This window comes from Herpailurus yagouaroundi, unplaced genomic scaffold (assembly GCF_014898765.1).
Source record: "Herpailurus yagouaroundi ecotype Mexico unplaced genomic scaffold, PumYag 142, whole genome shotgun sequence".
NCBI classification, from domain to species: Eukaryota; Metazoa; Chordata; class Mammalia; order Carnivora; family Felidae; genus Herpailurus; species Herpailurus yagouaroundi.
Window position 1 is genome coordinate 17,586,552 of NW_024412397.1, and position 16,100 is coordinate 17,602,651.

The 16,100-nt window shown below is 52.4% G+C and overlaps 1 protein-coding gene across 8 annotated transcripts in view; it reads left to right on the plus strand.

Annotated features, from left to right (window-relative positions):
* Positions 1-15,234, plus strand: part of ALPK2 (alpha kinase 2) — a 123,805-nt gene extending 108,571 nt beyond the window's left edge. For all 8 annotated transcript variants that reach the window (XM_040478687.1, XM_040478692.1, XM_040478686.1 and 5 more), the window contains 2 exons: positions 343-391; positions 13,815-15,234. In XM_040478687.1, the coding sequence (XP_040334621.1) occupies positions 343-391; positions 13,815-14,043 (278 nt within the window). In that variant the 3' untranslated portion in view covers positions 14,044-15,234. The remainder of the gene's footprint in view (positions 1-342; positions 392-13,814) is intronic.
* Positions 15,235-16,100: the final 866 nt, after the last annotated feature.

The following is a 16,100-nucleotide window of genomic DNA, read 5'->3' on the forward strand; positions in this document are numbered from 1 at the left end:
GGCCGGGTGGACTGAGGACATCACTCCCCCAGCCACAAAGGGCTCAGGTGGCCTGGGGCGGCAGACCCCACCATTGGTTTCCACGAGACGCAACTCCCCTCAGCTGCCGTCACAGGCCCGCTGTCCTCCATTGTCATCCCACAAAGCCCGACGAATGTCTGAAAGGCTGTCAGCCTCGGCAGAAAGTAGCCTCTGCTGATGGAAATGAGGAGGAAAAGTGTGTTACGTAGGAAAGAACTTGACCGTGAGGCTGTCACTACCCCTAGCCCCGGAAGAGGTGGCCGGTCCTTTCTGAGGACCCCCGTGAAACACAAATCCCATCTCCGCTCTCTCTTCCTACAGGTGTGGGAATGAAGTTAACTGACGTTGGCATAGCAACACTGGCAAAAGGGTGAGTAGAAAAAAAACCAAGCACGTTTCCTTCCACCCCGGGGTTCCAAACACCTGCCGGGCACACATACTGGGAAGCTGATGTGGGCAGGTAGGTTTCTTGTCCTAACCGTGGATGATAGATGTTCTCGGGGTGAATTCAATTCACTTCTGTCACTTACATAAAATATGTATGGACTTTGTTCTCGCAGGGAAACACATTTGTTTCCTAACTTTGAAACAAACAAGAACTCTGGAAATGCACTTCAAGATTAATTACTAACAGGACCCCCCCGGCGGGTGGGGGGTGGGGGGACCATGCCAGCATTATTGGGATTTCTTTCAATTATGAATATTCCATTTTTCTACCTTTGATAGCTTCACGATTAGAAGCCTCTTAATTTTTTTTTTTTTTTTTTGTGCTTGAACGCAGTGAATTCGATTGGCATATTTTTAATGGATTTCTGTTCTCTCTTATCCACAAGGCGACTCCCACGCTTTCCTGGTGGTGGTTTCAGGAGCACATGGCTGGGGGAGAGCAGTGATGAGTTACTTTGGTTGTGGTGATGGCTTTGTTTTCCCAGTTTAGTGTGGGGTGTTGCTCTGTCCGGTGTGGGATACGCCCGGACGGCCCTGCAGCATTTTCCCAGGTCATCTCTTGAACCACTGTGCCTTCTCTCTGCTTTGCGCGACCGCCATTGAGGAGAAAGCAGGCTCTCTGTGGTTCTTGGTGAAAATAAAGTTCTGGGTTGGAGCTACCACGGTTTTGGACCGCCCCTGCTGTTCCCACGCAAGGAGACTGTCTGTTACGAGGAGGGAATAGACGGCAAGTGACTTTAGAAGGGACGCATGCCTTGGGTTTTGTTATTGTTCAGGTATGGTGACGCCAGTCCTTTTCTAGATTGAAAAAGAAAACGGGGGCCACTGACAAGGTTTGTTGCCCACGGTCCCCAAGAGGGCCAGGCCCTGGGGTCCACACAGGGAGGCACCACAGTCAGCCAGGAGGCAGCAGGAGTGTGGGGAAAACATGAGCCACGGCTTTTAGTTGGTTTTCCGGGGAAGGAAAGGGCGAGGCAGGGAAGGCAAGCTGGGAATTGGCTGGTTTGAAAAGCTTCAGTAGGCTCGGGGTCGAGGAGGGGGCTGCCCTAGTTGTCTAGCCCCTGCTCCGGTGCTAATATAGGGCAGGTACGAGACCTCAGTAGAAGAGGTGGTGGGAACAGGGGTTTTAGAGACAGACTTGGGTTCAAATCTTGCTCATGCCATTTGCTTCTGACTCTCCCAGTGGTAACATTCCTTCTTGTATTATAGGCATTTGTCTGGCCCTTGGGATGGGGGACCTACATCCTGGTTTGCCTGGGACAGTGCAGTTTTTATTCCGGCTGTCCTAGCATCCATCTAGTTAGTCATTTCTCCTGGACAAATTTCCCCATTTAGAAAATAAATTACGGGTGCCTGGGTGGCTCAGTGGGTTGGGCGTCCGATTTTGGCTCAGATCATGATCTCCCAGTTTGTGGGATTGAGCCCCGCGTCGGGCTCTGTGCTGACAGCTCAGAGCCTGGAGCCTTGGATTCTGTGTCTCCCTGTCTCTTTGCCCCTCCCCCACTCACGCTATCTCTTTGTCTCTCAAAAATAAATAAAATATAAAAAAAAAATTTGGGGGCGCCTGGGTGGCGCAGTCGGTTAAGCGTCCGACTTCAGCCAGGTCATGATCTCGCGGTCCGTGAGTTCGAGCCCCGCGTCAGGCTGTGGGCTGATGGCTCAGAGCCTGGAGCCTGTTTCCGATTCTGTGTCTCCCTCTCTCTCTGCCCCTCCCCCATTCATGCTCTGTCTCTCTCTGTCGCAAAAATAAATAAACGTTGAAAAAAAAATTTTTTTTTAAAGAAAAGAAATTATACCATGCTATTTATAAAGGGATTTCTCTGGACCTCAGAAGCATTTCCTAAGTAGGGCAGACCCCATGTTCTCTGGGGGACACTGTAAACTCAGCATCATGCTCACCTGGTTTGAATGCTGAGTTCTCATCTCACCAGCTATGTGGTCACGTGACTTTAAATTCTGGAAGCACTGATCTACAGGATGGGGACACGGGATGTCTTGAGGATTCCCCCTCCTCCCGCACCCCCCCCCCCGCCATTAATCGACATCCAGGCCCTGAAGCTCGTATGCAGGTGATAAACACTGGTGATAAACATTGGTGTCCTTTCCCCCTCTTGCCTCAGCCTGACACCAACACCGATGCTGACACTGACACTGACATCATACCATTCTTTAGAACAACTTTGCACCAAAACAAAGCAGAAGTTTCAAAAACTAAGACAAGCTTAAGAGCGTGATTATCTAAGACATCTTTTAAAAGCGTCTTAGTCTCCGGGAACTCATTTCATGTTTTTTCTCCTAATTTAAAAAGAAATCCAATCCCTTGGTTTTGTTCTCTAATGTGACTTATCTGGCCCGGGACAGCTGCCCAAGACCTATTACCAGAGCTGATGGCTGGAGCCCAGCGCAAAATGTTGTCTATAAAGTATCACTTACCGCCTTCCCTCCCAAGGAGTGGTCACAGAGGAGGCGGTGCGAGGGAAGGGAATTCTGAGAGCTTTAGAAGGGATATTAGATCATCTTGTCCGTTGTTTTTCTGAAACTTTTCTGTAAACTTTTCCTAAGTTTGCAATTCCCCCTCCCCCCCCAAAGAAACGTTTCTTAGAAGCCCGGTTTAAAAAACTGATCAAAGGAGAACCCTCGGAGTGTAAGGAGTGGTTGGGAGTTCTCTTTGGAGGCCCCTCGGAACCCCTGTGCTCTGGATTGAGAACCGACAGCCACATCCCGCCTCCTTACTTGCCAAGTGAGGAGCATAGCACCGTGTGAAGTAAGGCGCCCCGAGGAAGAGGGGCAGACCCTCAACATTTGGAGCCGAGATTCAATTGAAGAAACGCTCCAGTGGAAGCCGGTGGAAGCCCAGGCTGCCAAATGGAGCCCAAAGCGGGGAGACTTGGAAAGGGTTCTGATTCTGAGGCAGCTCGAAGACAGGCTGAGAAGGATCCAGGTGGGAAGCAGTAGCAAGCAGGGAGGAGAAAGTTGGGGAGCATTGCAGAGGCCAGCGGGCCTCCAGAGAGCAGGAGAGACGAACGGTGGCCGATGACATGCTTTTCTTGATTCACAGCAAGCGCCCCCACGGGCTTAGTTCGGCCATGCTGGAAAGAGAAGAGCCTGTGGTTAAAGACATGGATGGGAGGACTGCTGAGGCCAATCTGACTTACTTTACAACTAATTAATAATAATGAACAGGGGCGCCTGGCTGGCCCAGTTGGAAGAGCCTGTGAGTCTTGATCTCAGGGTCGTGAGTTCGAGCCCCAGGCTGGGAGTAGAGATTACTAAAAACAAACTTAAAAAATTTTATTTTTAAATAATAAATAATACACTGTATTGTTTAGAACAGAAGAAGATCTCCCAAATTTGGGGCCTTTTTCTGGCCAGCAGTGGTCAGGGTCTTTTGCGGGAAGAGAAGCCATTGTGGCATTCAAAGAAAATAGTCCCTTATGTCTCAGTCTCCATCGTATGCACGAGTGAGGCAAGGGCAGAGAGCGAGGGAGGCACAGAATCTGAAGCAGGTTCTAGGCTCTGAGCCGTCAGCACAGAGCCCGAGGCGGGGCTTGAACTCACAGACCACAAGATCACAACCTGAGCCAAAGTCGGATGCTCAACGGGCTGAGCCACCCAGGTGCCCCGTGACTTACTTGTTTTAATTCAGCTTTGCCTGGTAGTATGGCCCTTAAAGCAGAAGTATGTCCTATCTCTCCTGGGAGCCGGCGATGGGAACATGTGTGAAAACGCATCACCTGTACCTCAGTGCCTGTCATCTTTCAGCAGTGGCGAGTGCGAGAACCTCAAGTTACAAAGCATGGCAAACAGCACGGTCACAGCCTAATAAGCCATTTTCTAGGCAGACCCCGAGTACTGACGGGACAGTTGAACATTTTTCCGATTTGAAATTACTTCGCCATGTAGAGTTCTTTGAAGGGGAAAATTAGGACAGTGCCTAATTCTATAACTGGAGAAATCAGAAGTGGAACCAAAGCAAAACCAGTGCCAACCAACGCACGCAGGGGAGCAGACCTGCACGTGTCACAGTCTGTCCTGCGAACACCCCCCCCCCTCCCCAGCCAGCAGCTGCTGAATTTCTGGGGAGATGGCGTGATTGGGATTAGCCACCAGAGGGCGCCAGAGCCAATATGTTTTTCAACCCTTTGTAGAAGGCTCAAAAAAAAAAAACAAACACCAAACTCATTTTTATGTTGCCAGATTGAAGTAAAACAAAGAGTACCCTGAGCAGATTTCTTCCCAGTTGGTAAGAACTGGACCAAAATCGGTTTGATATGAGTAGCCACAAAGGACAAAGGACACTCCCCAGGGGGACCACCAGTTAGCTATCCTGAAATGTGTGGCGATGTCCGGTGTCCCTGACATGGAAACCGAATCCCGGAGACCCTGGACAGTTTGGCAAATGGCTTGCTCCCTGCGGAAGGGCAGTAAGGACCTAAACAACATGGTAAGGAGCATGGTAAGGACAGTTGCCTGGAGAAAGCAGGTTCTACTGATGTCATTGTGTCCAGCTCTCATCCTACAAGCCATGAAAAAGAGGAGAGACAAAAAAGGGCTGCCACCTTCAGTCAGGCTGAGTTCCAGAAAAAAAAAAAAAAAAGGCTCTGCCCTCACTGCCCACCGTGAGCCTCGTGTGCCCATGGGCGGTCGTCACAAGTCTGGGACCCCACTGTACCTGGAGAGAAAGGGGCAGTGCAAATTTGGGATTTGTATTCAACAGGATTTGTATTGAAGATACACAGCTCTACGGCAGGCTTGTGTGCACACGTGCACGGTGTGTGTGTGTGTGTGTGTGTGGTGACTCCAGGCGGGCTAGCTAACTCTCCAGGCGGGCGCGTGACTCTGCCAGGAAGGGAGGAAACCAAGGGACTTGGGAACAGAATTTCCCGACATCATGTGAGTGCTTCTCACAGCGGGGCTGTGGCTGTAGAACCCACACGTTCTAGCTGACTGGCCAAGGCGGGCTTCAGAGGACAGCCTTTCAGGTCTGAGGGACCTGAGAAAGGCGCTTTGCCCCCTAAATGTCCGCTTTCTCCCTTGCCCTCCTTGTCATCTACCCTGGAAGGCAGTCTGCATCCCATTTCCATCTGATCAAGCCATCTCGCGGTGGAGCCGGTTGGCCAGCGGCTGGTTTGTTTGGCCTCTTGGCCATCAAGGAGGTCTGGGGGCCCACGAAGGGAACATTTACCTTCCCCCCCTCCACGATTTTGGCAAGGCATTGCTACTAGCAATGTTCTTGGTGTGAGTTCAGAGTCTCCTGGACCCAGGAGTCAGCAAGGACATACCCGTTCCACGGAGTGGGAATAGCGTGGCAGCTTCCTGCTCTTTGCCCCAAAGTCTTCCAGATGACAGTACAGTTGGAGTTGGGGGGTTCTTCCCATGCCTCAGCACTACCCACCCCCTCGCCCCGCCCCGTCACCCCCCAGAACCCGAGGACCCACAGCCAGGCTCCTCGTCCTTTGTCATCCAGCCTCAGAGGCAAGTCTGAACCAAAAGACCATCTGGAGAGATTGCTGGGTGTGAGATCGGCGGCTGCAGGACAAACCTGGGAGACGGTAGGAGGGAATGGAAGATGAGGACACAGTGAGGGCCGAGAGGGTTCACGAGCGCCTGACACCAGAGGGCTGGAGGAAGCCCAGAACTGTCCAGAAAGGAGCCACCAGCGCTCTCAGGAAGGTCCGAGCAAAGCACAACGGAGCTGGGTTGCCCGAACCGAAGAGGGGGGTGCGCCAAGATGCCACGGACTCAAGTTTGCTAATAGAAGACAGGAAGGCGCCTAGAAGGTAGCTGGAAAAAGGAGTGGTGTGTGTGTGTGTGTGTGTGTGTGTGTGTGTGTGTGTGTCTGTGTGTGTAGCCCAGAGAGAAGTAAAGAACGAGGGGCTCACTGTGGACTGATAGGATTTTGGGGCTTGTCCCATAAAGAAGGTCCCTCAGTCAGCGCTGGCCGGACCTGAGCACACTCAGTGTGGCCGGCACGCCCCCCTCCTCCTGCCCCAGGCATCTGATGGTGAAGCCCTGATCCCCTTTGGCCTTGACTGCCCAGCCCCGTGCCCTAAAGAGGCTCCCCACTCCGCAGCTAAAATGGGGGGCGAGCGTTGGGAATCCCAGCTCTGGGGCTGAGGACGGTGGCTGACTCTCGGACTGCCTATTTCATGGCTGTCTTGCCTCCAGTGTCCCCTCCTTGGCCTCTGTGTCCCGACTTCAGCTTGTGTCTCAGATATTAAGGAGAGGACTCCATGCTTCCTCCACACCCACGGGGACGAGACTTATGGTCTCCAGAATGGACCACGGACCATCAGAGAGGCTCGGTTCTCCCTCGCCTCCCCAGGGCCCCGGCCCCGCTCCCTCTTCCTCGGGGATCACAGCCCAGAGCCCCTCCTGGTTTGGGCATGCCTTCAGAAGCAAGACAGCAGGAGCCGTGCAAGCGTGCAGGGCTTCTGGAATGCCCCTGCCAGCAGAAGCAGAGAACCAGACTCGTGGGCTGCATTTGTCCTCCTGTCTTTACATTTCCCCTTTTTTTTTTCCAGCCTGGGCAGAAGTCAGAGAAGTGCCAGGGCCTGTTTCCATGGTAGCAGCCCCTGCTGTAGCTCCAACTGGGGGCTGAGGGAGGGGCCGGAGAGGAAGCGTCAGGGCAGAGAGTGGGCAGGGGGGAGCAGTGGGGGCTGGGGGCCAAGGGGAGGAGCTGGGGTGGGTTCTCGGGACCGCTTGAGCAGCCCTGTGACCGAGGCTCTGACTTACCCTGGGGGCGGCATGGGAAACTGCCCGACACGGGCGCGGGGCACAAGGACAGCCACAGGGAGGCTAGAGCCGTAGTAGTGGTGGCCGGACCAGGGTTTCCATGGTGTTTGTGGGGGTGGGGTGCAAAGAGCAAGGGAGGAAGGTCAGCTTGTACAAGGCAACCTCAGAATACAATTTGTATAGAAAACACAGATTTGGTTACATTACTGCGTCCCCACCCCCCAAAGAGCTCAGTGACTCTGACAGAAGCACTTTCAAAGGGATCTATGTGCTGTTAAATAATCTCGGGAAACCCTGGGTTGAATAAGTGTAGGAGGTTTCTTTGGTGTGAGGCTTCATAGGGGTGTTTGAAGAGCCAACGTGTGATTGGAAGGCCCGCGGGGGCAGGGAGAAAGATTATGCAGCATTAATCACAGCGCTTATGCCACAGGATTATTTTCTATTTCAAAGCATCTTGTGGGACTTACTGCTCCAAATTTTGGGAAATGCCAACCCACGGGAAAAATCACATAGCATGGCTCACGGAGGGGCGCCTGGGTGGCGCAGTCGGTTAAGCGTCCGACTTCAGCCAGGTCACGATCTCGCGGTCCGGGAGTTCGAGCCCCGCGTCAGGCTCTGGGATGATGGCTCAGAGCATGGAGCCTGTTTCTGATTCTGTGTCTCCCTCTCTCTCTGCCCCTCCCCCGTTCATGCTCTGTCTCTCTCTGTCCCAAAAATAAATAAACGTTGAAAAAAAAAAAAAACATGGCTCACGGAGCCTTCCAGAAATGTCCTCTGGCCTCAGCTCTCCTCAGAACACCTGCCTTGCTGAGGACATCCTCTGCCTTAGCACCTTTGCCCGTGCTCTCCCCTCTGCCAGGTAAACCCCAAGCCGTCCTTCCTGTGTGAATCCTTAGAACCCACCACGCAGTGGGAAAACCCCCATCTCTCAGGTCCCTGGAGCTGTTTATCACGGCATAGTGTAATTATTTGTTTATGGGTCTGTCTTCCCTACAAGAGGGCCAGCTTCTGGAAAAGCTGAATCCTTTTTAATCCCCCTGAATGAAAAAACGAAAGAATAAAGAAATGGAGGGTGTTAATGGAAGGAATATTAGGAATATTAGGAATATCAGGAATATTAGATGGTTCCAGAGTGGGGGGCTTCCCAGGGCCTTTTACATGTAGATGGCAATCTGTTCCACCTGTTCATAAATCCAGCCCAGGCTTTGCTGTATACACACACACACACACACACACACACCCTGAAACAAGAGGTTTATTTCAATTCCTCACCCCCATCTTCAGCTTGAATTCTGTGTCCTTGTGGTCATTCCTTAAAAATTAAAATTTTCTTCAGAAAGGATATCACACTAAAACTTGTGTTGTAAACAGTCTCTGACTTGCTTCTGCAAAGCTTACCAACGAATGAGAATTCAATTCTATTGCTCTTCCTTGTCCCACCGAGTTTTCTTTTTTTTTTTTAATTTTTTTTCAACGTTTTATTTATTTTTGGGACAGAGAGAGACAGAGCATGAACGGGGGAGGGGCAGAGAGAGAGGGAGACACAGAATCGGAAACAGGCTCCAGGCTCTGAGCCATCAGCCCAGAGCCCGACGCGGGGCTCGAACTCACGGACTGAGAGATCGTGACCTGGCTGAAGTCGGACGCCCAACCGACTGTGCCACCCAGGCGCCCCTCACCGAGTTTTCTTTAACGGATCCCTTCTTAAGCCAGACCAAAAAAAAAAAACCACCTTAATTTGTTCAACACAGCCAGATCTGGAAGTTTCTGCCACATGGCTCCACCCGCTCCCCCTCTCCAGGTTTGTTTGGAGGCAATACGAGGCACAGGGGAGCGTGATAAGCTGAGAGAGAAGCCGACCCTGCCGTCAGTTGACGATTTTTGCATGAGCCCCTTGTCAAGATGAGAGAAGACAGGAATAGTTTTTCAGCAAGCAATCAGACTAGCCTGGTTGGCAACACGTAGTGAGGACTGAATAAATCCGTGCCGAGTCAGGGCAGGATTGTAGAAATAGAGAGCTTCCTAGCCCTTCCAGAAGCAGGCTCTGGGATGTTGTATGACCCAAGTTTCAAGGACAAACGATACACCTGGGTCCCGACTTAAATATGAAGGCGCCGGGGCTCCTGGGTGGCTCAGTCAGTTGAGTGTCCGACTCTTGATTTCAGTTCATGTCACGATCCTAGGGTCATGGGATCGAGCCCTGCGTCCGGCTCTGCCCGGAGTGTGGACCCTGCTTAAGAATCTCTGTCTCTCCCTTTGCCCCTCTTCCCCTCTCACACGTCGCTCTAAAATAATTAAAAAAAAAAACTCTTAAAAAATTAATTAATTAATTAAAAGCTGTCTCCAAGGTCCAATAGGGGTGGGCTTGAGGTCTTCATGCTTTAGTTTGTCTCCTTACTCCTTGGGATTCCTGGACCAGCGGCATCAGCAGCCCCTCAGAATTCATTAGAAGTGCAGAAACTCAGAACCATCCCAGACCTTCTGAGCCCAAACTGGCCTTTAAGAAAAAAAATTTTTTTTTGACGTTTATTTATTTTTGAGAGAGAGAGAGAGAGACAGTACGAGCCAGGGAGGGGCAGAGAGAGAGAGGGAGACACAGAATCCGAAGCAGGCTCCAGGCTCTGCGCTGTCGGCCCAGAGCCCGACACGGGGCTCGAACCCATGAACCGTGAGATCATGACCCGAGCCGAAGTCGGATGCTCAACCCACTGAGCCACCCAGGTGTTCCCCCACACCGGCATTTTAACAAGATTCCTGGGCAATTTATATGCACCACCCCCATCCGAGGGGAAGTTATTTAAGAAAAGGCCCCACTGAGTGCTGTTCAGTGGAAGGAATGTATGGTTCTTCCTCTGGAGGCAGTGAGGGAGGGCGGGCAGGTTAACTTAAAGTGATGGGCTGGAAGATTACACTAATTTGAGGTTACGGATAAAAAGACCCAGTGAGTAAAACTGCACAGAGCTAAGCTTTCTAACAATGGAAGCGTGTGAAGTTCTATGAGGTGCTTTATGCCGTTGCATTGGATTCCCAGGGCCACCGTAACAAATGACCAGAAGCTGGGTGGCTCAGAACAACAGATATTTATTCTCTCGCGTTCTGGACGCCAGGAGTCCAATCCCAGTGTCAGAAGAGCGGGTTCCTTCTGGAGGTTGTGAGGGAGGATGCACCCCACGCCTCTCTCTTGGCTTCCTGAGGTGGCGGTCAACCCTTCGCATTCCCAGCCTTGTGGACGTGCCTCTCCAGTCTCTGCCTCTGTCATCGCACGGTCTTCTCCCTGCGCATCTGTATCCGCTCTCCCCTTCTTACATAGATGCCCATGACACTGGGTTAAGGGCCCACCTTACTCCCGTGTGACCTCATCTTAATGACATCTATACTAACCCTACGTTTTTTTTTTTTTTTAGGGCTTATTTATTTTTGAGGTGGGGGAGGGGACAGAGAGAGAGAGAGAGACAGAGGATCTGAAGCGGGCTCTGTGCAGACAGCAGAGAGCCCGACTCAGGGGCTCGAACTCACAAACGGTGAGATCATGACCTGAGCTGAAGCCAGACGCTTAATCGACTGAGCCACCCAAGCGCCATATTCTGAGGTTCTAGGAAGGACGTGCCATTTGGGGGAGACACTGTCTAGCCTTGTGCATCTGTCTAACAAGATCAACGGTGGTGAGTGCAGTGGGGATAATGCTGGAGAGGTGCCAGGGTATTTCAGATTCACGGTCCCCTCTACTCCTCGTGGCTCGTGTGGCATGGAAGGCGGACCACAAGCAGGAGAACCTGGACACCCCATTGCTTGGTGTCGGAGGAGAGCTTGGTGTCCTTTGAAACGCTCCGGCTTAATTGATCTCGGAACACAAAGGATGTGGCCTTGTTTCCTTTTAAGGCGTCAGCGATGGCTGTGAGTTTGAGAGAACCAGAAGTCATGGCCGAAGCCCAGCATCCCTGACTGAGACCATCACCAGGTTGAGAAAGGGGAAAGATTTTTAATTCTGTGGATGCTAGGTAGCCAGAAAAGGTCTACAGCTGTGATAGGCAAGGGATGGGAGTTCATTATTGTGTGACGTGCCAAGTTGATTGTCCAAAATTGGACCAAGAGAGAAAGGAAAGTCCCGAAATGTGATCTGGAGGCCCCCTTGGGCCAAGGTGAGGTAGCTCTGGGGACGGGGCTTCTATCCACCTGTTTCCTTGGCCTTTATTGAAAAGCCTCCCCTGGACAGGTATGTCGGGAATCAGGTAGTATCCTGGGAGAGATCACAGTCTGTGCGGAGAGGTGAGGCACACCCTGAATTCTGAGAAGTGGATGTCGTTCTCCTAAAGATGGAGGGAAGTGGTTGGAGGTGTTTCTCCTCGCGGTGAGGGCGGGCCCAGGGAGGACTCCACGCGAATGCACTTGAGCTAGGGCTTTTGGGGAGCCGGGGGCGGAGAAACACCGGGGTTCCTCGACTGAGCAGAGCAACCCTCCCTGTAAAGCCTCACCATTACCCACGGCGGCTCTTGTGACATCCAGCGGTCCCTGCTGCCCTACTCTGGCTTTCCGTGAGGACTCTAAAGAAAGAGGGACAGGGGTGCCTGGGTGGCTCAGTCGGTTAAGCGGCCGACTTCGGCTCAGGTCATGATCTCGCGGTCCGTGGGTTCGAGCCCCGCATCGGGCTCTGTGCTGACGGCTCGGAGCCTGGAGCCTGTTTCTGATTCTGTGTCTCCCTCTTTCTCTGACCCTCCCCCGGTCATGCTCTGTCTCTCTCTGTCTCAAAAATAAATAAACATTAAAGAAAATTTTTTATAAAAAAAAAGGAAGAAAGAGGGACATAGAGGAAAAGAAGGTGCCAGATTTCTGGGAAGAGGCCTGGGCCCTCAGGGGCTACTGGAGAGGACAGACCCTGCTGGGCTGCCCGAAGTCCTGCTTCTTCGTCCACACTCAGTGTTTCCCATTCCAGAGCATGGGAACCATTATAAAAGGGCTCGCTTCATACCCAGCATTACACACTTGGCCGCCAGACGACGCTTAAGAAGCGACAGTGGAATTTTCTGGAAGGTCCCAGGGTGAGTTAGTGATTTTTCCCTGCAGAGACTAGATGTTGTCTGAGTGTTTAAAAGCCTCCGGGTGGCCTGAGACAGGTGGCCGTGACGTGTTTCCAGGGATGTGCTTCAACAGGGAGGCTGCCCCTGCCCATGACCTTCCTGGTTTGTCTGAGGCGGGAGGCCTCCCTCCAGCAGGAGGACGGGTTTGGCTTTCCATCACGTCTGATGAGCACAGGCCCACGCGGCCTTGCGGCCTGCCGGGGGCGCTCAGGCGCCAGAGAAACGCGGTGGGGCTGACATTTCCGCCTGTCACGCCATGTCCTGTGGAAGATAGAGATGTAAAGATGATGAGGTTGGCGGTGGAGAATTTTCCTACCTTGCCGGATTCAGCCCCTGTCTTGAGCGGACTTTTTCTTCCAGGAGGGAGCTTGGCTTTTAGGAACCAAGGCATTTCTCACAAGCAAAAATGGACTGCGGGCTCCTGCAGGGGTGAGGGGGGCAGAGCGTTCCCTCGCAGGGAGGAGGAGGAGGAGGAGGAGGAGGAGAAGGCGGGAGCAGGCTGCGTTTATAACAAACTGGTCAAGACAGAGCTGCTCTGGTTCCAGAGATGAAAGGAACCTTCCACTCCCCTAAGAGCTTCCAACCCGGCGTAGATTTCACGGGGAAAAGCGCACAGTCTAGGTCCCCATTCCTTCCAGGTTTCCTTGACCTTTGTGGTTTCTACCAGCAAATGAAAGAGGCCGGATTTCTTGTTTGTCCTATTAATCAGCCGTGGCCAGAACTGTCCCCCAGCCAGCAGGGCCCGCCGTGAAAAGGGCCCTGGGCTTTGTCGAACACGGGCTCCACCATTGTGGTCTCAGACGCCTCCATCATTTTTGAACGAGGAGCCCATGGTTTCCTTTTGTTCGGGGGCCTCACAAATCATGCCGAACGTTCTGTGTGCCGGGCTCCCCCCCCCGCTCCCCTGTTTACCTGCCTCATCCTTCGATGTCGGCTTCCACATCCCTGCCACGGGACGGCCTGTGATAATACTGGTCATGACAGTAACTCGGCCCATGAGTTCAAGCCCCACATCAGGCTTTCTGCTGTCAGTGCAGAGGCTGCTTCAGGTTCTCTCGCTCTCTCGCTCTCTCTCTCAAAAATAAATAAAAATATTTAAACAAGAGAACGTTGAAAACTACATAATGTCTTCCAGCCCCAACGTTACAGAATTTTTTTTTATTCAGAACCTCTGGGCGGGGTAGGGTGGCTTTCAGACTACCAAGAGATCTAGTTTTTATCAAGATGGCCCAGCACTAGTTACTATGACTAAAAAAAAAAAGGGCACTAGTATGCTGTTTCGTTGGAACCGTAAGCATCTAGAACACTTGTACAGTCACAGGCCTTTGGTCTGGAATGTGCATGCCTGTGGGCCTCGGCCTTTACTTAATCCCACAGGCTTTGTTTCTCCCGTCAATAGTTGTGGCGGAACATTCGGCCATCTTTGCCCGGGGCCGGAATCAATGTGTTTTCCACCTCCCATTAGTTTCCCCTTTGAAGGCTGGTGAAAGTGTCCCGTGTTTTAAAAAGTATGTGTCCTTCTACCCAAACCCACAGGTACAAAGGATTTAAAGGCAACTGTTCCATGACCTTCATCGATCAGTTTAAAGCCCTACACCAGTGTAACAAGTATTGTAAAATGCTGGGCCTGACATCACTTCAAAACAACAGCCAGAAACAGAAGAAGCCAGCCGTCACGAAAAGCAGAATTCAGCCAGACTCCACAACCGTAAAGAAGATGGCTTCCGGGAGCCCAGCGGGAAAGAAAACCTCGCACCCCCTGTGAACGAACGGCCACCAGCTCGCGGCACATAGTCTTGTGGGCACACGTCTGAAAACGCTCGAGAGAGAGTACCTAGCCTACAGAGCGCCGGTGGCGGTCCCACGTCCGACTGCCCGTGCCCCACGCTGCTCCCAAACTCATCGCCTGCTGTCTTCCCTGAGATGATTTCGGAGCAGGATTTGCGACCAGACGTGTGGAGAGGCGAAATCAACGGTCACTCTCAAAGACAGCCCAGCTTTGTATCCACCGGCTTCACGTTCTTTGTCTCTTTGTGTGGGTGCACACGGTTGTGTTGTCAGGGACTTGGTGCCCTGTCCACAGTCCTCCCCCCCCCCCCATTCCTAACCTTGGGATTTCTAGACGCCTCCAGCTGCTGTATCAACAGAAAACGTGAATTCCTTCATGGGGTCGAGTTGTCACACTAGAGTGGAACGTCCTGTTGTTGCCAGAGGTGACTTCCAACAGAAGGGCCGATTCCCTCATTAGTCGCACATCCGGCTATAATTCTCTGTGTAATGAAATTCACACTTACCCAGAAAGTGGGAGATGCAGAGATTAGCACAGACCCTTGTTCTTTCGAATTGGTGCCATATTTCACATTCCCCCAGGATTAGCAATTTGGCCATTTCCTAATCAGTGTACCGGAGCACGAAGTATCTGCATCCGTGTTCTCTCTGCATTCTTCCGTCACGGCCTCGGTTCGATAGGGACCCTGCCCTATAAACCCGGGGCTGACCCACGTGGGATCACACCAGAAGGTGGTGTGGAGCCTGCTGGGACCCCCAGCTCCCCGGGGGCCTGGCCCCTCCCCGCATCCCACAGTCTCCTTTCCTGCCAGTTGGGGTCCTGCCCAGCTGTCCAGCAGAACAGCAGCGACCCACATCAGGCAGGAAGAAATGACATAAAGACCGCTCAGGGATGGTTTTATGCACCCCAAACTGAGAGAGAAAATGTCTGCCGCCCCACTGGTTTGTCGTGGTGGTGGTTACATTGAGAGACTATTTTTTAGAGCAGCTTTGGGCTTCCGGACAAACGAGCGGCAAGTATGGAGGGTTCCCAGACGCTCCCTCACCCCCTACTCCATCGTTGACCCCTGTTACTATCATCATGCGTCAGTGTGGACATTCGTCGCACTTGAGGAGCAAATGTTATACATCATGAGTCATTAAAGTCCACAGCGTACATTAGGGTTCACTCTTCGTACATTCTCTGGGTTTTGACACACATGTAATGACACGTATCCACCATCACGGTACCCTACAGCGTGGTTCCTCTGCCCTACCGATCCCCAGCGCCCCAGGGATCCATCCTTCCCCCGCCCCCGACTGCTGGTAGCCACTGGTCTCTCACCGTCCCCATCGTTCTGCTTTTTCCAGAACGCCATCTACAGGAGTTGGATGCCCACAGTGTGCAGCCTTCTTAGATGGGAGATTGCAACTCCTCCCTGACCGTACCGTTAGGTCACCTCTGAGCAGCGTCATCGCTGCTTCTCAAATTGCAAGTTCACACGGATCACCCGGGGCTCTTGTGAAAATGCAGGTTCTCGTTCAGTAAATGTGGGGACGGGGGCGAGATTCTGCATCTCTGGCACGCCCAGGGGCTCCCCATCCAGCCGGGGACCACACTTGGAGAGAGTGTCACACCACGGATAGAAGGGTCCTGAAATGCCGAGGGGCCGGACCTCCTAGAATTCAAACAACAGCGCCCTGTAGGAGCACCAGCGGCCTCTCTGCAAGGATTTGTGAAGTAACTGTTTGGCCACAAGGAAGAAACCCCTGGGCGGCACCGGCTCCAGGCCCTGGAGTACCTTGGTGGCTCCCCCCGCCTCTCTTGAGGCCCGTGGGCCTCAACAGAAGATTTCTGGCTTCTTCTCCGTGCACGGGCGCGGGCTTTTGACAAAAAAGAGAACATACATGGGAGTTTTGTTTTGAAAAGGCATTAGAAGGAGAAAACACTTCAGTCAGTCACCTGTCCTTTCAGAAAACCCATCTCTAGCCGTCCTTCCGAAGTGATTCCCTGGCTACAGATCAGAAAATGCTCATTTTACTAGCAGGCGGCCT